The sequence below is a fragment of the Branchiostoma floridae genome, chromosome 19 (assembly GCF_000003815.2).
Source record: "Branchiostoma floridae strain S238N-H82 chromosome 19, Bfl_VNyyK, whole genome shotgun sequence".
In the NCBI taxonomy this organism is placed as follows: Eukaryota; Metazoa; Chordata; class Leptocardii; order Amphioxiformes; family Branchiostomatidae; genus Branchiostoma; species Branchiostoma floridae.
Genome location: NC_049997.1, coordinates 12,319,458 through 12,339,161, shown reverse-complemented (window position 1 = coordinate 12,339,161; position 19,704 = coordinate 12,319,458). Strand labels below are relative to the sequence as shown.

The 19,704-nt window shown below is 38.0% G+C and overlaps 2 protein-coding genes across 6 annotated transcripts; both read left to right on the top strand.

Moving 5' to 3' along the window:
- Window positions 1-534: 534 nt before the first annotated feature.
- LOC118406488 (melatonin receptor type 1C-like) lies at window positions 535-4,414 on the top strand. Its single transcript, XM_035806544.1, has 3 exons — window positions 535-583; window positions 1,845-2,326; window positions 4,403-4,414. The coding sequence occupies exons 1-3, from the start codon at window positions 535-537 to the stop codon at window positions 4,412-4,414; spliced, it is 543 nt and encodes a 180-aa protein (XP_035662437.1).
- A 1,324-nt stretch (window positions 4,415-5,738) lies between these two features.
- Window positions 5,739-18,584, top strand: LOC118406677. 5 transcript variants are annotated; one of them, XM_035806938.1, is made up of 8 exons: window positions 5,739-5,891; window positions 7,322-7,476; window positions 8,292-8,354; window positions 9,848-9,952; window positions 11,182-11,295; window positions 15,741-15,795; window positions 16,834-16,859; window positions 17,528-18,584. In XM_035806938.1, the coding sequence occupies exons 2-7, from the start codon at window positions 7,327-7,329 to the stop codon at window positions 16,848-16,850; spliced, it is 504 nt and encodes a 167-aa protein (XP_035662831.1). In that variant the 5' UTR covers window positions 5,739-5,891; window positions 7,322-7,326; the 3' UTR covers window positions 16,851-16,859; window positions 17,528-18,584. The 5 variants fall into 5 exon arrangements, with proteins under 5 accessions (XP_035662831.1, XP_035662832.1, XP_035662829.1 ...); XM_035806936.1 differs by lacking the exon at window positions 16,834-16,859 and having other exon boundaries at window positions 5,740-5,891; XM_035806937.1 differs by lacking the exons at window positions 9,848-9,952; window positions 16,834-16,859 and adding an exon at window positions 8,879-8,980 and having other exon boundaries at window positions 5,740-5,891.
- The last annotated feature ends 1,120 nt before the right edge of the window (window positions 18,585-19,704 follow it).

Genomic DNA, 19,704 nt, shown 5'->3' with positions numbered 1-19,704 from the left:
ATGGGGCCCGACCGGGCAGCTTTCGGGAACGAAAAATATGATACAAAAGACACAAAAATACACAAAACGGAAAAAGAGGAGCTAGTCGTGGGCATGATTTGTGTTTATTTCTAGGTATACATTTCTTTATTATTTTTATCCAGCACATACGCTGTATACCTATCACATCTGTAGTATGTCCATTGGTTGAATTTGCCACTTTGACCGTTTCCAATCTGATTATTTACGTCAATACGTCTTTTGATAATCAATCAAAGTGTTTAAGAAATGCCTCCGACGAAACCTAGAGGGGACGTGAAACAGAGCAGAACAAACTGAACGCTACGTTGAGCGACTACAAAGACAAGTTTGCAGACTTTGATCATCATCTGATCATCCTCGTATAAAAGCCTCTGTACGCTTATGTAAGGTAATCGTGCGATTGAATTATTACCGGACAGTTGCATATGATACGGACAGTTGCCTGAGCAGCCTTGCTCGGCAAGATAGCAGATTTTTTTATCCTGTGAGTTGCAGCCAGTTATCGTTACCAACATGACCATCTCGCCAGTACTCCAGTATGTCGTCGTTGTCATCATGATCAGTAAGTTCATGATCATCAAAATCTCCTATATTTGATATCTTATTAATTATACTCTCTGTTTCCACCCGTTTGTGACCTAGCTAGAGTGCTAGTGCTACAGTCTTTGGTGACCCTACAAATATGAGTTTTTGTTATGTGTCCAATTATTTCAAGATTGGGTGGGAAACTGGACTAGCGTTTATCTTTTCTTGTTATATTATGTACAATGTATTATTTTCTGTCAGACGTGATTTTCCTTTGCTTTTCATTTTTACTTGATTTCTCTTTGTAAAAAATGTACGCTTTGTTTTATGTAAGGGATAGCGTAAAGATAAGTCTTGTACTTGAGTTCGCTACCTCTTTGTCATATTGTGTTATTTTTTAAATGTTTGAATAAAAAAAAGATATGAGTTGTATCGCACGGGAGATTTGTTTTACTTGTTTGTCTTATTCTAAAACTTTTGGATGTTTTACAGGGCTGACAATAATTCAAGCTGTGCCCACAATTATCATACTATCTAATCCAGTCTTGATTTTTATGGTATTAAATGGGAATTCATCCTTTTTTCTGTCTATACCTTTTTTTCTGATTGCTTCGTTAGTGTCATAAATGTTACGTGTAATGTATTGGCGACGTTTCTACATTGGCTCTGGCAGGGGCAAGCTTTCAAATTCTACCGTGAGCCATTTATATACCTGTATTGCACTATCAGTAGTCCCATGTTTGAAAGAAATGCCAGTAATAACCGTCTTTGTCATATCAACCAACGGCAATCCTTATTTGAACTCTATCATGGAACAAAGCACAACGAGAGCCTATCAACCAGCAGACAGATCCCTGTTATCTAACAAAAACGCTGCTGTAAAGAGGGAGGGGGAAATTCTGAGGTAGGCGCAGTGCAGTATACTCTCCAAGGAGAGGTTAGGCTCCGACTGCTTTTTGACAGTTTTTTAGGCCTTTTTAATCGGGCTTTGTATTTTGCATCATTTTCTTGATATCTCGCGGCCTAGGCAAAATAGATAGCCCGATGAAATCGCCTAAAAAACGTCGAAAATAGTCAGAGCCTAAGGAGACTAGGTGCCATACTACTATACAGAGCCTAACCTGCGGCCTATACAATTTGGGATTTGGGGAGTTTTCCTTTTCCGCCGAGGTTTCCACCTCCTGCTACTGTATGCTTACTGTTTGACTTTAACTTTGACTTACTTAGGCCTCCTGCCTATCCTTGGGCGTACCAGTGCATGCTATTCTTTTATTCTAATTCTGGTTTCTGCCCTGCAGTTTTTATTGCTCAGAGTATCATCGGGAATCTGATGGTCATTCTGGCGCTAACGCTGTGTCCGAGTCTACGGAAACGCGAGAACGCCCCCTTGGCGAGCCTCAGTGTCTCGGACATCCTCTTCACCGCCCTCCACCCTCCAATGTGGGTCAACGTGCTGTTAAACCCCGAGTTCCGCCTACCCTGGGGCCTGTGTGTCCTCCAGTCGTACACCGCTCCGGTACTGTGGGGCGTGTCGCTGTGCCACATGGGATGTATCGCCGTGTACAGGTATTTCCGGGTTATCCACTTCCACCGCTTTCCCGCCATGACATCCACCAAGGCAGTGTGTGCTGAGGTTGCCCTGGCTTGGTTGGTTCCCGTGTTAGCGTTCATCGCGCCACATGTACATCCTGTGGACAACGTTTCCTACAGCCAAAAGCTGAAGCGGTGCGCGGCTGTACGGATGATCAACACCCAGGTGAAGACCACTTTGGCAGTGGGGGTACTAATTCTCCCCTGCGTCGTAGCGATGGTCTTCTACGTCGCCATGTACATGGCCACGAGGAGGAGCACAAATACAATTCTGGTCAACTCGCGACAAAATTCTGCATCGGCTTCGTGCATGTCCCATGCAGAGCATACAAACAATGTTATTGATACTCGGGAAACCGGGGAAACCGCTGGCAATACTAGATCAGAACTTACGACAAAGACAAATGACTTCACAGTAGAAGACCAAGAGATTTGTCTGCCTGGGTCGATATCAATAGCCCCAAAAGACAATACCCAAAATAAAGAAGTTCGTATTGTATGCAAGAAGAAGCAAGTAGGAATGCAAGTACCAAAAATATTCTATCCTGATCATGAGTCAGTAAACAGACCTTCGACCAGCTTCAGTAGCGATCCAAACACATTACATACTACTACAGATGACACAGCAACACGTAAACCGAAGAGAAATAACTTACTCCTCTCTGATTGGACAACAGAATCTGGGCAGTTACCACTTGAATCCATCGACGTGGCTACAATCCACAGCGATAAGACTTGTGGATCAAAGGCGGGGATCCTGACTCAAAAGAAAACCAACCCTCGCCTTACGGTCTCTCTTAGTTTAGAAAGCAGATCATCAGAAGATCGGGATTTCAGAATCACAGAAGACAACATCTCTTCGGTAAGCGATCGCGACACGACAACGTTACAACCTCCATCAGACCGCTGTAGAAGTCCCAGAACACTGTTAACGTTGAGTGTTAATCGTAGCGCCACCACAAGCCTAGCATCCATACGTGATGTCGGAAGGCAGTTCGACTTTAGAAGGTCCCGCGCAGAGAGAGAAATGTTGAAGATGCTGATGTCGATTTTTGTGTGCTGTGTTGTTTGTAACGTACCAGCGATGGTGATGGTCATTATAGACGACCGTGTTTCAGAGGAAGCGTTGCTGATAGGGTTGCTTTTGTGGGCAGGGAATGCTGCCGCGAACCCCATAATCTATGGCGTCATGAACACGAAAATCAGAAAAGGGTACAGGGAGATATGGAACGTACTTACGAGGCGGTGTTTTAATGGGAACAATGACGTATAGTGTTAGGAGTCGAACCCAATAACCCAGGATCTAGAGTTAGCTTTTACTAAGTTTAGACTAGAGTAGACACTTGAGATATTGTTTTTACACTGTTTGAATCTCTTATGTTACTTGCAATTAGCCCACGGGCAAGGATTTGCAATAAACTTTACAGTATGACACTCCGATGTTCTGAAAAGGTACTAGTTTGCCTCAAACTTCAAAGTCCATAGCCTCCATTAGGCCTTCCTACGGGGATACGGATCGTAGAATTTGACAAAAAAAGCAATAATCGGGTCAATGCCAATGAAACCCTATGATGACCAAACTCCCCTGACGAACTATTCTCTGTCCTATAGCCACTAGTGAAGTTAGTCTAGTCAATCACGTTACTCAGAGAATACAAAGTCAACAAGTCGTTGTTATTTTGTCTAGGTGGTCTGTATTGCCAATTCTAGAGAGAGAGAGAGAGAATGGTTTATTCATTTCACAGCCAACTTGCGGCTAGAAAGCCCAATGATCAGGCTTGTTTACATTGAGTATCGCACCTTCATTTGCTACTCACAAGAACATATCGTACAACTATAACATAAACACTACAATAAGACGATTCTACATTGCACTCATTGTTAAGATTATATTTTTAAACAACAAAAACAGATCATGACATCTTTGTTCTCTTGTTTCTTCTGACATAATTTCTAGTGCAATAAATGCTTACTGTGGAAGTCGTTTTTATTTGCCTTTGTATTGCTTGTTCCACATCTAATGTAATTTTGACTCAAATGATGAATGTCTTATATGTAGCAGTGATTCAAAGATATTTACATCAAAAGATCTTATTAACACACGTCAGGACAGTTGAAAAGCAGAGAAAAGTGTACACTGCATTCGCTGTATCAAAAACATAACATATAATATTGGGGATGTCAAAAAATGATAAAGAAAGGTTAAACCACACATCTATGAATATAGGCTTTCAGCAATATTTTTCCTCTATGTTATTTTTTCCAGTTTGACTTGTAGCAGAGTTTGGGTATGAAGCGATCGGTTCAAAAAGTATAAAATGCTCCCAGTGTGCAAAGATGCCTTTGCACTTTGGGAGTTTTGACTCCCGTGGAATGAAGGAGACCAGAACTACTTTCAAAAATTATGGTCAAGACTATTCTACCTTTTTTCATTTTGAACTAGAGTTCGGGGACCTCATACCTCCATGAAATATTTATTGCTTTTTTGTGGATGGTATGTATATTTATAGTCGGTTGTATTTGAGAGTAATGGTTATAAATGTTATGGGAAAGTAGTGGTGTATTTATTTAATGACACAGATGATGTCCATCTGATTAGTAATTATTAAAATGGGACTCTTAATTGTGTAATGTGCGTTTAAGAGGTCGACGGCATATGGTAGCGTGGTGTTCCTTAAGCTTGATGTTTGGCATTTAAGCTGTCTAAGGTTGTCAGCATTATTGAGGTTCGACTATGTGCCTCAGAGCGGTGTGGTGGGAGGAAGTTGGGAAACTCAAAAAGAAGAAGGGATGTGGCCAAATTTAGTCAGATGGTGATTTGATTTTCCAACAATATGTCATAACAGCTGTTCACACGGTACAAAAACGAGATGCACACTTTCCTCTGACAGCCCTACACCAACTGTAAGATGAAAACTTGGCGACAACCCTGTCTGCTAAAAAACAAGTACCATTGGCTACGAAAGAGACAACTAACAACTGTCCCTTATCGTAACAAAATCAGAACATCTGTGTCGCCCATAAAACTTCTGACACCCAACCCAGATGAGAGGACCTAATGGCATTTTAATCACCATGTCACTCAAAATCAAATCAGCAGTACAGTATGTGAGACATCCATACCTGTTAAGCATTACCGTTAAATGTACCTCAACTTCTTACAATTATACTTACGCTTCACATCTCCATGATATCCTAAGCAGACATAAATAAAACTAATTATCATATTCAAAAAACCTCGGGGTTCCCCAAACAGCTGTCACCATCTGCTTGGAGCTAAGCCCATTAAAAAACACATAAAGCACGATGCCTGTACCAATATACCTCAAATATAGGGGTGATTTCTGATATTATTACATCGATTATAACGACAGATACGGCTCACAAAATCTCATCGATTCAAGCTTTTATCACACCCCACCAACACAACAAGTATGAAACCAATCCATCCAGCTGTTCTTGAGTAATCATCTACACAGACAGAGACACATAACAGAAAATATAACCTCCATTCCATGACATTTCATGGAGGTAATAACATCGAGGTTGTAGCCGACATACATTTTTTGCCACCTGTTACACAGCTCAGATCTCAGCATTGGTCTAAGTTACGTCATTTCCGGTTTGGGTAACAGTTCTGGGAACGACGGAGAATATTTAGTGACGCACTTCCTGTTTGAACTACCCTGGGAACGTGACGGCGGCGGTGATCGTAGTGGTCTTGAAGCAGTGGGAAAAATCTCCATAAAATCCAGGTATGTAGCAATATTTCAGTTACATCAACCGTTTGATAAGCACTGGACAACACCAAAGTATCTCTTCAACATCATTTAGTGGTTTTGGAAACAAGAAAAATGCTTATATTTACCGATTTACATGCATGCTTCGGTCAAGCCGGTTCCGTGCCTCATTTGCATATGAAGAAGCCCTTTTTGGTCTGTAGATTTAGGCCAACATTGCAGGCTTCCCAGCTTCTTCCTACGATATTTTCAATCCTCTGCCTTCCTCAGAAGCTGTTAGGTTTGTGTAAATGGAGCGATGTGCTCGGGTTTTTAGAGCAATAGGTGATTTTGAGGCGGGTTTATCCGAAAGGTCATACAAAGTCGTCTGATCCGCCCTCCCAACAAAATGGCGGCGTGCATGTTCCAAAGAGGGCGTGATCTCATCATCCTGGCCTCTCTGCACCCGTTTCGCCAGTAAAACCACCCCCAAATCACCAAATTTCTCCATCAATAGCCCCTATATCTATTCACACATCCAAAAAGAAACCAAAATTGGTCGTAACGTTCCTCTTTTGGTATATTTTTGCAGCTGTCGTGGAAAGAAATTTCCATTTCTGTCAACCATGCCCTAATTTGCATGTGATGACCTTGCGCAGACAGGAGGTTTTAATAAGGTCAATTTGGATTATTTTGACAACGCAACGTTGTTTTAGTATATCGCTGGCACTTGTATGTTGTATGTATGATTTCGAAAATGATTTTTAATGTATTACTTTCTAAAAATTGGAATGCAAACAGAAATACAAATGTAGTAGTATAACCAAGCAAAGGGGAGGGGCAGATGGATAATTTTGAAGTTCACTACGAAAGAAATCGATTGCTTTTGATTTTTTAATTACCTGTTTATTGTTCAACATTGATTTCAATCATCCTTACATCTATTATTTTGTTACAAATGAACGCATGCAGTTAAGATATTTCCACAAGTGAGGGTGAACATTTTAGTAGATGTTGTTTAGACAACATTAAAAAAAATAAGACAAAATAATCTTCAAGATTATTCTTCCTCTTTTATGTACCCTCTAACCACCCATACAATCGTATATGTGTTAATTATGACCGGGGGAATTCTTGCAGATGCCAACCCTGCTATAAGCCTCCTCGCATTAGTTAGGATGCATGTGCGGCGACAGGAATTCTAGGTAATATATCAAAGAGTAAGGCACACAAAAAGTAAACAGTCCTTGTCTTCACCATTGTTTCTATTTGCATAACAATATCCAGACGGGTTTTGTTTTCTTTTTGTGTGCCTTACCCTTTGACATATTACCTAGAATTCCTGTCGCCGCACATGCGTCCTAACTAATGTGAGAAGGCTTTTACAGTCCTGCATTTGATGAGATAAAGTGTGCATACTACTAAAATTAATTCTTTATCTTACGTTGTTTTTTTTTCAACCCCAGCCAAGATGAGCTATAGTAAAGGCATCGCTAAGGGCCTGGGAGCGGCCATGGTCGGGTTCGGCATAATCAGCGTGATCCTTGGGGTCGTCTCTGTGGTCGTGGGCGCCAACTCCGCCTTCAACTGCAACTGGTTCGCCATCGTGTCTGGCAGCATTGTGAGTGTTCGATAAAAATAGTGTGAGGTTGGATTTTGATATGTCTACCAGGGTTCTCCCCAGAATTTTTTAGTATAGTGGAGGGGCTGGCGAAAATAACCCAAACCAACGTGCTGCTCTTTCATGAAAATGGGTGTCAAATACTACAAGTATAATATATTATTGTGATTCCATTGTTGTGAAGTGGCAAAACGACTGTTGTTTTGATCATTCATAGCCCATTCACAAGTTTTTGCAGACAATGCCCACTGGAAAAGTGATGCCACTTGGCACAAAAATCTGTGAATTTTCATTGATTTTAGCAAAGCTAACCGAGAAAATAGGGAAGAAACACACTTAATTTGAAAAGTAGTATAGTGGAGCTGGGCTAGGAGTATAGTGGAGGGCTGCCATTATTCCATCCTTTGGGGAGGACCCTGGGACTCTACTGACTTGAAATACTGGCTTGAAACTCTGGAATTATTCATGCAAAACCACAATCATAATTCCAGCAAAGCTATGGCATCAATGTGGGTTTGTCCAGAATGGATACTCAATAAAGACACTGTGAAGAAATACCTTGAATCTGATATTGCAGAACAAGCCATGAACACTTCAATAGAGTCAAATTTGCATTTACTCAAACAATTATGACTTACAATTGGATACAGTGTAAAAGCAAGTGACATTATATTTTATACATGTACAATTAGTATGTATGTATGAAAGAATAGCATATGTTTTGCTGCAAAACATAGTTCATATGTTATAATGTAGTAAGATGCAAGATGTGAGTGACACTGACTGTTGTGTTAATTTTTTGTGGCACTGTCCAGGTGATTGTTGCTGGAATTCTTGGATTCGTAAGTGGCAAGATGACTGACAGCAAGGGCAGCATGGTAAGAAACATTTAAACCCTAAAATAGTTTTCTTCACTCATTTGGTATGGCTTCTCATATGAATGCACATTTGTCTAACACATGCAAGTTTAAAGTTTGACTCTAAGATGGTAATATTTCGATACATGAAGATCTGATAATTTTGGCTTTAAGAGGACAGGGAAGTTAACTAACAAAATTTCTTTGTTAAAATCTTTGTTACTTTATCAATTTTTATAAAAATAATTGTGAGAAAATGTTGAATTTTCCTTTGTCCAGTCTATGATGACTGCATAATCCATATAGAAGTGATGGGTGTTGCATTTATTTCAAGCACTGTGATACACATGGAAACAAGTAGACTCTGATGCATGGTGGGCATGGAAAAGCTGTCATTTCTTCCATAAAACTCATACACTGTCTTGTACTTTTCATGGATCTCAGGTCACAAAGTACAGAGGCCGGCACATGCAAGAAAAAGAAGAAGAAGAACACTTGTTTTTTTTGTTATTGACTTGATATTTAAATCACTGTTTGATCCGTAGGTTGTTGGATTTCTGGCTGCTTCCATCATCAGTATTCTCATCAACCTTGCCTGCCTGATCCTGATTGTGCCCGGAACACAAGTTGGCCTGCCTCACCCTGAGGTATTCCAAACACATGGTCGCCCCTCAAAACAAAAGGATGGTTGAAGTTGAAGTGTTTTCAGCCCCCCTCCCCATTCACTCCAGATATTTTCATATGCTGGAATGTCACATAATCTTCTATGTGACATTTAGGTAGCGCCCGTACTCCAGTGATTAGCAACTCTGTACCAAGAGGTTAGGAGTTCAAATCCTGTCCTCGCACTCGACATGTACGCCACTGAAAAGGGTTACCATTTTTAGGAACTAGACTTGAACTCATGGTTCATTGTACTCATCAAAAAAGCTTACTGAAGAATTTCCCCAGTTCAATGAAACTATAAATGCTGTATATAGCATCTGTCATGACCAGTAGAAGATTGTCTCTTCAGTGTGATTAACTGGATTGAGATCACTTTTACAGGTGTAGCTGAGTATGGAGGATCAGAAAGAAGACAAGAACATTGGACTCATATAGCAAGAAGTAAACACTTGCACTGTTTTCCAGAATTAGGCATCAGCAAAGACCTAGAGAAGACAGGATAGGGAGAAGCTTCTTCGGGCATTCTTAACCTTTAGGCTCTTGAGGAGACAAATCCAAGGCTAGCAAATGCTGTTGAAAATATTTGCCTTTGTTTAGCGAAAATGCAGCGTTAGACAACAAAAATATCACAGAAAGTTGAATGACATGACTATAGGGAAACTGTTTCCTCTACCCTGATTTTATTTTCTGCATCTCTCCAATCTTACATAAGGTTTAGATTAGAAAGAAATGCCTTCTGTCCCTCTCTATATAGGTTGTTCTCAATATTCCTAAGGAGGATTCGCCCAGAATATATCTAGAGTGTAGGGCAAAGTGCAATGATGTTCATGTAGATACAACTTCTTTAGATCCCAGCATCCCTGTATGCTAATGCCTTCAGTATCCTCCTGAACCTGACAACTGTCCTGGTCATCACCCCTGGATACATCACCGGAGATGATTTTCCACTTAAGGTACCAGTGTGGTAATATCATGTTATTTGTGGACAATATAGTGGTATCATTATGGAGAAAAATGTGTAAAACAAAAAGAGTTAGTTGGTACACAATTTGAATTATGCATGTACAGTGTGACCTATTGTGGGTTATATGTCAAAGTTCACGGCCCATGAGACAAACAGCATGTCTGGACATGATCTAGACAAGAACTTGTTGCTCGTTAGGAGTCTTCACCTTTGACCCTGTACATGAACAGTTCAAAACATGTGCCGACTTATTTTGAAAATGGTAAATACAAAATGATTTGATTCAAAAGGTTTTAAACTAAGAAGCAACTTTTGAATGCTCCAATCTTTACGGAATATATATGTTGCTCAACTTTAGACAAAAGTTAAGCATGATTTTAAGAAAAAAAAGTTTCTTTAGTGTAATAGTTTGTCCACAAATAATGATGTTTATCACATGATTACCTGAGGTTTTTTTGCCACGTGTTCCTCCAGTTTCACCAGCTGTTTGCTGGTGCGGTTCCTCAAGTTCAATTCTCTGAGTTCTCTAACAGAAGTTCACGTTTAAGAAACATACATGTAGGACCCTGTTTGGGAAGAAAGTCACAAACTTCAGGAACTTCAACCACCCTTTGTTTTGAGGGTCATGAATGTTACCTTTTAACAAAGTGTACTGCTTACATGTTTTCCCAAAGCATGTTTGTGTTGCCTACAAGTATTGTGATAAACTGTTTGAAATGAGGTAAGTTTTTCTAATGTTCATTCTAATTTACTTACACTGCCAGGTAACAAAAACATTTTTCTCTGTTTTAAAACAACGTTTAAAATAGTAACTTACTACCAATATTTCAAACTGAGTTGTATGTAGTGATATATGTTTCAGTAGCATGAAAGTAGATGCTTAAGATTTGTCCTTTTGTTTGTATGCAGTTTCAGTTAACATTTTAGTTAGGTTTTGTAAGAATATTTTACTGTAAATGTCCTAACTTAATGGAATAAAGGAGTGTTATCGGTGGCTTTAAGTTCACAAAAGTGCTTATAACAGTTGTTCAGCATTGGAAACACTAGTTTAAGGTCGCAGTGAAGATTTCACAGGAAAACTAGGAACATAAAACCACTGCAAACATTTTGGCATACACACAATTACAGCAGTCAGTATGGGATATTGAGTGTTGAATGGTTGCAAAAGTACTTTTGTCTTTCAAGTTGTAATCATGTTGTTTGGTATTTCCATGATAGGGTAAGACCTGGGCCGTGTGGATCCCCTCCTGCATTTTTGCCTTCTTTGAGATGGTGACTGCCGTGTGCTGCTGTATCCTGTGTCTGGAGTCCATGGTGGGATACTTCACAAAGGTGCATATCTTTCAAACTTAATATTTTATAATTTTGAATTTTATATCAGTACACAAAAACACTTACCAACAAATTTTCGGTCAGTCCTCTTATCCTTATCAAGTTGAAAAGATCCAAAGCCTATGTCACACATTATGTGCAAAGTGCATTTTAAAACTTTTCCGATTGTTAAATAATCAAAAACTGATGGCATTCTTGAGGCAGACTTGTTTTAGTCGTTAGAAATACAGCTATCATGATAGCAGATAAATAGAAATCACAAAATTACCAGAATTTTTATAGGTACAATATGTAACATGATAGGTACAATATATTATATGATGGCATATTGCTTTGAGAATACTGACAAGGATAGTGTTTTCTGATACTGGCTTTTGGCTGCAACAAGTTGAATTATACAAGGTGTAGCTGCTTTTTAAAAAAATGTCTTGAATCAGCTTGAAACAAGTAGAATGGCCATAATAATATGAGACTTAGAGAGAGACTTAACTGAGTGAGTACTATTTGCATGGAAACATAAGACTTGTTTTACCCTTTTAAGTTGCCACCCCCCTTTAACAATTGAGTAAAGTTTCACAGTAATGTGCTGTTACTGTTGAAATATAATTACTTGTACTCCGGTATTGCATTCAGTGCATGCGGCATAACGTTTTGTTCCAAGATGTTTGTTTATTTTTGCCGTACCTGCACGGGCAGCCATATTTTTCTCCGTTGTATTTTGTGCTGTATTGTGTCATGGAACTGTGCATGAGCTGGAAAAAAGTTGTTTTGAAGTACATCATCAGCATTTCTTGGACAAGAAGAAAGTAAGTTGTTTTTATCCTTTGTTTCTATCTTTTGCTCTTTCTTTCTTTCTGACTATATAAGTCTATGCATAACTCAACAGCATGGATTCCCTTTTTTCCCTGCTATTTTCTTTCGTGGTCTATAGATTGTTATATATACAGCAGACTAACATTTAGATTATCTTACACAAACTGGACTCTTCTAAATGTTTCAAAGTTTCTAAATGTAGAATTGTAGTTGACCTACTGTACTTCTATTTAGTTCATGTAACAGATTCATTTCACTCTATTTGCAACATCTGTTGCCATGTTTATTTAACTTCAAGCTGATTTATACATTGAGCACAAAGAAACACAAGGCAACATATATTGTATTTTTTTAGTGACAGATAATGTTGTGTTTGGAATGTTAACTTCATTGGAAAAAAATTCAATGAATACAAGATAAGACAACTGTATAGCTATACTGTTGTACTAGCTACATGTAGTAGTAATAATTTATCGGCAAAAACTTGTGGTTTTAACAGTAGGCGAATGTCAAGTCTTACACCTGCATCATTAACGCACTTTTTGCAACCTTTTCAATGCAACCTTTGTTTTACTAATGATTCCCCTTTCGTTTGTCATTACAGGGGCCTAAGTAAGGCCATGTCAGAGATGCATCAAAAAAACTTTCAGTTAAGCAGTGGGCTCTTCAGCACTCTTACCTTAGATTTAGTAGTCTTGTAGGCACAAGGTACTGTTCTAGGGTAAGAATGTCGTAAGAAAGACACTGCATAACTGAAATCAGTATTGAAGAGCTACAACTACAAGAAGACGATGATAGAAGATGACCAAGCCACTATACTGTGACTAGAGCTTCGTTCTTAGTTCATGATTCCCGTAGAAGTTTTTATTTGTCCTGTTTCATGCAAAGCTTCTTTCAGAAACTGAAATCAAGAAGAAATGTCGATGGTTAACTACGAGCCTTTTAGGAGTTAAGTTCAACTTACTGTATTGACATTGTGTGAATGATATTACAAATGTAGTAGTGTTGTCTGAAATAATGAAAAAGGGATTTTCACATTGGAAAAAGAAACACATTCTATTTACTGTTTGGCTTTTCCAAAACAAGTCTTGCTTTTGTGAAATGCTGAAAAGATTCTGTAGAAACCGTAATTTGCCTAAGAAAGGTATACAAGTTATTCCCTCCCCCATATACAAACTGTGGTCCATTCAAGTGCTCGGTGATGATTCGATGACGAGTCTGATACTTGGGGTACTAGAAGTTCCTTCTTGTCATACCTCTTTTGACGACACGTGCGAGGCATTTGTCTGAGAGTACTTCAAACCCTTTTCAACCAACCTCTCGCAAAATTGTCGTACTCAAAACATCTTTAGTTTGGCATCAACTCATTCTATGTAATGATTGGCACTAAGGATTTTAAAGGTACATTGTATAAGCAAGCACAAGACTTAGTGTTAGTACTCATACTACCAGCCAGTTCATTATTTAATCTACGCGTGGGAGATGCATTGTGCCTAGTATATCAAAGGTGAAGGTTTCGAAGTAGATTGTGTTTAGACTATGCTTCATACATGTCCAAATGTGTTTTGCAATTGTCTTCGGGCCTTTGACATAGTGTGATTTACCCACAGTATAACTCCCTGCACATACACAGTTTAAGCAGCATATCTTGAAAGATTGCATCTGCCAACCACTACAAGATAGACATATATATGTATATTGAAGATATTTGATGTATAACCTTATAACCTGTAGAAAAAACTCAGGACAGTGCAAGCTTGACAATAGAGGTTATCTTCAATATATAACCAGTCTTCACATTTGTTATGCTATTATCTCTTCACAGAATGAGGCACAGTAACTAGCTCAGCTTGGTTAAAAATAAAAAGGAAGAATGAATGTGATAGAAGAAACTACTTTGTATTGTAGGGAAGTAGATATGTACACGGTAAGCCCTGGACACTATCATCCTTTAGTTGAGTGAATTGAATTGTGAGTAATACATTAAGATTAGTAGAAGGCCCCTGAAGAAGGGGCTCCAGTAGAGTTGTGTGTGTTTTAGATACTAAAAAAGTTTTGATTGCATGTTTTAATGAACTGTAACAAGATATATTGATAGTTGCGTTTAACTTACAAAGATGTAAAAATTCAAGTGGAATTCTTTCACCAACACTATCTACACTTCCAATCCATATCATACTTTTTTTTACCTCTCAACATTTTTTCTACAAGGTAATGTAATACAGAAAATTGTTCATTATATCTTCTGCACTACACACTTATCACAATTTCTTTTCCTGTGTCCAACGATTGTCATAATCACAACAAACTACATGTATATGTATTGTCCAATTATATAGTTGGTTTAGAAATTCTGTATTGTTGTCTCAGTGCATTCCCTGGAGCAACCTTGAAAACAGTGTTGTACAAGATTGCAGTGTACGCTTGCACTTATACTCAACCTGTACACGAGGAATAAAGATCACTGCTCTTTGTGTCTGACTTTTTGAAGAGCTTATGAGTTGCTCTGCTCTGCTTTGAATATAAGACATTAGAGCTCCTGTGATAGAATAAACACAATATAATAGATGTCAAATTTCCTTATAAAGAAGCATGTAATAAATACATTTGAGACAGCCTCCAAAAGTCGTTATTAGTGGTAACTTTTTCAGCATGTCCATTCGGGCATAAGGTCACACCAAATTTTTTTACTGGTTCACTGGTTTTTGAAAATAGCTTACATCTAGAGATATTTCAATAAGTTTTGCTCTCACTTTCCGTACCAAATTTTTTATGAGTCAAGCTCAGAGTGGTATATGAAGTGTTCATTCTAAGAAAAAATCAAGTAGCTAAACCAAGTAGCAAGGTAATTGTGACTGCTGAAGGGTTTTTCCTTCTTACACACTTGCTTCTATACTGAGCTGCTCTGTGTTGTTTTTCCATGTCTTTTTTTCTTGCTCACTTGGACTACAGAAGGGACATGTGAGGGCTTCACTGATAAGGTTCCTTATACTGGCTGGAGCTAGCAAAACTGTATCAGATCTGTACAACCTACATATATGAAGTGAATATGACCCATGATGTAGTTGTATGATGTGAAAAACAACCAAATACTCTATGAATGAAAATCATCGAAACTGCCTATGATAGTTTTGGTCTCTGCCTCAGTGGAAATTGGGTAAAATTGCACTAGACAATACAATAGATTAAAACTCTGCATACAATCTGTTGTGAAACTTCCATCTTTTATATCAGCTTTACACATTTCTAAGCATGTCATATGTCAATGTGCTGTTTACATTCTAATCTTAACTTTATCTTTTGAACTAAGTAGCCTTCCTTCCTCCGGTGTGAAATCGTGGCTCCCCTTCAACCTTAAGATCAAGGTCAAACTACCAACCCTCAAATAGCTGGTTCCAGTGCTCAGTCACAGAATGCTAAAGATTTATAAACCATCGGTATGCAGAAAAGCAATCATCAGGGGTTGTTTAATTCCCATATAAATGTACCGTAGAGTGAAATATGTTGTCCTCAAAGTGGCCCACTGTATGGTTACATAGCAACTGATGTATAGATACTACAGTATAAATCTTCAGCGTTTGTTTGAGTGTTTGGAGTTTGCCATGTCTGATTGCTTGTGTTTGTTGTTGCAGCGCGAGCCTGGACCAGTGCTGTACAAGGATGAACAGGCCACCATGCTGCCAGCAAGTAGGTTTTCACTTGTTTCATTTGACAAAGAAATAATTTCCAATTCAATCATAATCTTTTGTACAAATCACACAATGAAGGCCTGGCGAACCTCTGTCTTGTATCCGCAATACTGTAATTTACACCGTTCACTCAGACGGTAGACCTGGTGTGTCCCCGTCTTGTAATCAGCCAAGGAAATAACGGCGGTATACCCCCACCGTGTGTAAGCATGTCAACCAATTATGACAACTTTGTACGGAAACTACTATTAATTTTATCTTTCAGCAGCTGCTCTTCTGCCTTCATCATGTCAAACTTTTTTGTTGTTGTATTGTGACATATAACTTGTAATGACAATTGTGTCCTTACAATACAAGGAGAAAGTTTACAGTTACATCACATTATGACGTGGAGATAGTTCACATTGCCCTACTGAGGACATCAGAGTATTCACCAAAACGTCAATAAAAAGATCATTGTGTAAAAAGAGAAAACTATGTTGGATTGTTTTGCCAGCTCATTGAAACTGCTAACAAACTTTTCTTCTTTCTGGTTTAAAAACAAATCCTGTTGTGAATTTTATCCTGGATCAAAACTTTGCTGGGAGGCCCTTGACAGAATTTAGAATTAGTGCAGTCACAATTGCTACAGTCTGTTTTCTTTTAAGAATGTTAGAACTTTCGCACTAAACCTATATGCATATACATGTAAGTCTATAGTATATAGTAATTGGAAAGGCAAATACTTACGGTCTTAAGTCTGCACAACTGAAAACAATAATCTAGTCTTTGAGTCTAACTTTTTCTGATATCTTTCTTGAGATGGCCTTTAGTTTATAAGTCTTTAGAGAACTTAAAATTGCATGACTTGTGTCTAAGGAGAAATTTATCACAAATGGTTGTCTGAAGTACCGAATGTATGTTTTAAATTCCTGATCTTCATGCTAGTGACAAAAGGGTCAACTTTTCAAATTCATACTTGCATGATTAGAATTAATGCATGCCAGTAACTCAAGTCTTTTCCTTTGTGCTTCTGTCTTGTGCTCGACATTGCTAGGCAAGACTCGTGTCTAAGTCAGTCAAGTAAGTACGTGTCCACTAGCTGAGAAGGTGAACTGTTGTCTAACTTTCATTTGTTCTCACAGAATGGTTCATGCTTGTTACTCTGTTTTCTTTTGGAGTTACAGTTGTTTACGTACGGGAGTTAAACCTGCACATAAATGATATTGTAATTGAGCTGGCAAAGTACACCCTTAGCCACCGTTCCAAGTTTTAGAATGAAAAATAAAACTTATGTCACTGTTCTTTTAGATACGCTTAAGTTATACACTCACACATTATGCCTTTGCAAAAGTAACCAGTTCATTTTCGGATGCACAGGGTTTATGTGTACATTGTACAGTGTTACTGTGCAATTCATGTTTTGTATGATGCTGTTCCAAGTTTTAGAATGAGAAATAAAACTGTAAGTTCACTGTTCTTTTAGATAACCTTAAGTTATACACTCTTATAATTCTTGTTTTCTATAATTCTGTTTCCTGGCATCTCTGTTTTCAGTTAATATGTTTCAGTTCAGAAAATGTGTTTTTGATTTTCAGATCAGCGTTACATGTATGTGTTTTAGTTTAAGAAGTAAAAAAATGTGGTGGCCCAAACAGTGTTTAAAGACAGTGTTATTAATTTGATTTCAAAACAGTACTGAAATTGTCTTTGTGAACATCAAAGTAATTTTTGTTTATATTTTGTCTTAGGTGGACAAGAAGCTGTCCAGGTTGAGGAAGAAGGAGACAAGACAAAGTGACAAGGCCAAGATGACAAGATAACAGCTTCAAGACCCACCACATCCCCTAAAGACATCTTAGTTTAGCATCAATCACTTAATGATACAAGTCATCACTATATATTTGGCTGTTATGGAGAATAGGTAACACGTGTTGAATAAAGTATCAAATTTGTGATGTAAAAAGTTGATATTTCACTTAACCTTTCATTAGAATTTTTGAGGCTTGTATATACAAAATGTTTGAGATTACTGATTTGTAGAGCTTCATTCTAGAACTGTTCAGGATTCTGAAATATGACTCCCCCCATCATTTAGATACATCTGTACTAGTGTACGCAAGTTTTTGGTGATCCTGTATTACGTATGTTTGAAACCTGTCTGTAAGTTGTTTTTAGATCAGATTCTTGATGGTGTAGACCATATTTCGTAGCCTTTAAAATGGGATTTTGGTGTTCTTTATCTAAATGTAGAACCGAGTGCAAAAGCAGTGCATGCATATGGTGTAGGGACTTCATGTATTTATCAGTCTAGAAAGTTTGGTGTGCAAAGTTTGGAGGGATATGTATTAGCATTAGCAATTTCTTGTATCTCACTAAAAGGGTTATACAATATGGTAACCCGCTTACACTTTCTCAACGATCATAGCACACAGTTTTACACTATACTGGAATATGGACATTTTGTAAATGCCCCAAACAATTTTTTCCTTTGTTATGTAATGTCATGATATTTTTAACACTTGTTTTTTAACAATGATTGAGTGACTTTCCTTTGTAAAATTTTGCCAACAAATACTAGTATTATTAGGGTATTATGTTGATTTAAAAGTAGATGTTGTAGTGTAAGTGTTCATTGTTTCAGCCAATGTCTTTGCAACAGTTTATATGTGTAACAACTTGTATAAGCTTAAGCAGAGGTTGATGTCAAAAGGCACGTTTTCAGCACATGATGAAGATTTAATGTGCATGAAGAGTTAACAATGGTTGTTCAATCTATAGTTGAAGCAATAAAGGATTAAGATCGAGAACTTGTGTGTAGACTCACTTACCAAATGTTTGGAAAGGCTGGTTTTGAAAAAAAGGAAAATTGTACACATTTTAGGATAAGAGGCAACCCCGAAGTGCTCACATTTTGGCCATGTTGATTTGATCATGTGGATTGCATCCATGCCTCGGCATTAATTTTTAGTTTATGAAAAATAAACCATTCTGTAAATCGGACAAAGCAGCTGCAAAATGGGCAAATAAATGTACTGAGTCGATTGCAGTAAATATCGCAAAACATATACTATTGTCATAGAATGCAAAAGTCAATTCCAAGGTCAAACAGTAATATGTGAAAGAACAATGAAGAGTCTATTGTTCTGTACCATACAAAGTGGGGTGTCAAAATTTAGACATCCATGTATTAAGATACACCAAATACATTTAGTTCCTGAAGCAACTGTTAATTATATCCAGTTGCCTGTCATAAGCATGAGTTCATGATGAAATCAACTTTTTGGGGTCATTTTTTTTTTCTTTGAGTTCACAAGCATTATCTTAGTTCCCAGAGGATGTTATCCACTTAACCAAGTCAACATGGCCTTGTCAGTGCATTGAACGTTTTTATTTCATACATGCTCATTTTTTCTTCACTCCAAGCAGAGGGTAGGCTCCGGCTGTTTTTTTAATGGTTTTTAGTCGTTTTTATCGGGCTTTCTATTTTTTTTTAATATCTTGCTGTGTCAAAACCTGGCGTACTTGAAGAAAAATGACAAAATAGAAAGCCCGATAAAAACGACTAAAAAAACAATCGGAGCCTAACCTCTGCTTGGAGAGTACATTTTTTCTTCAACGGGCAAGAACCAAGAAAATTAATTGATATGGCCCAAAGGCACCCTCATGAACTATGTGAAGAATGCTCAAACCATTATTTATTGTTTGACAGACCTACTGTTGCTTATCAAGTGTGTATATCCGGGAGGATACGGAAATAGTACTAGTATTACATCAGCAGACCAGACGACTGTTAGTGTTAAGAGCGTTTCTTCATTTTTGTAACTCAAAACAGTTGCAGTTTTTTGTCTGGAAACTTTGAAAATTCATATCTTTTTGTCTTCTACAATATCACACTTCGTTCAGCAATCAGGTCACAAAAATACAA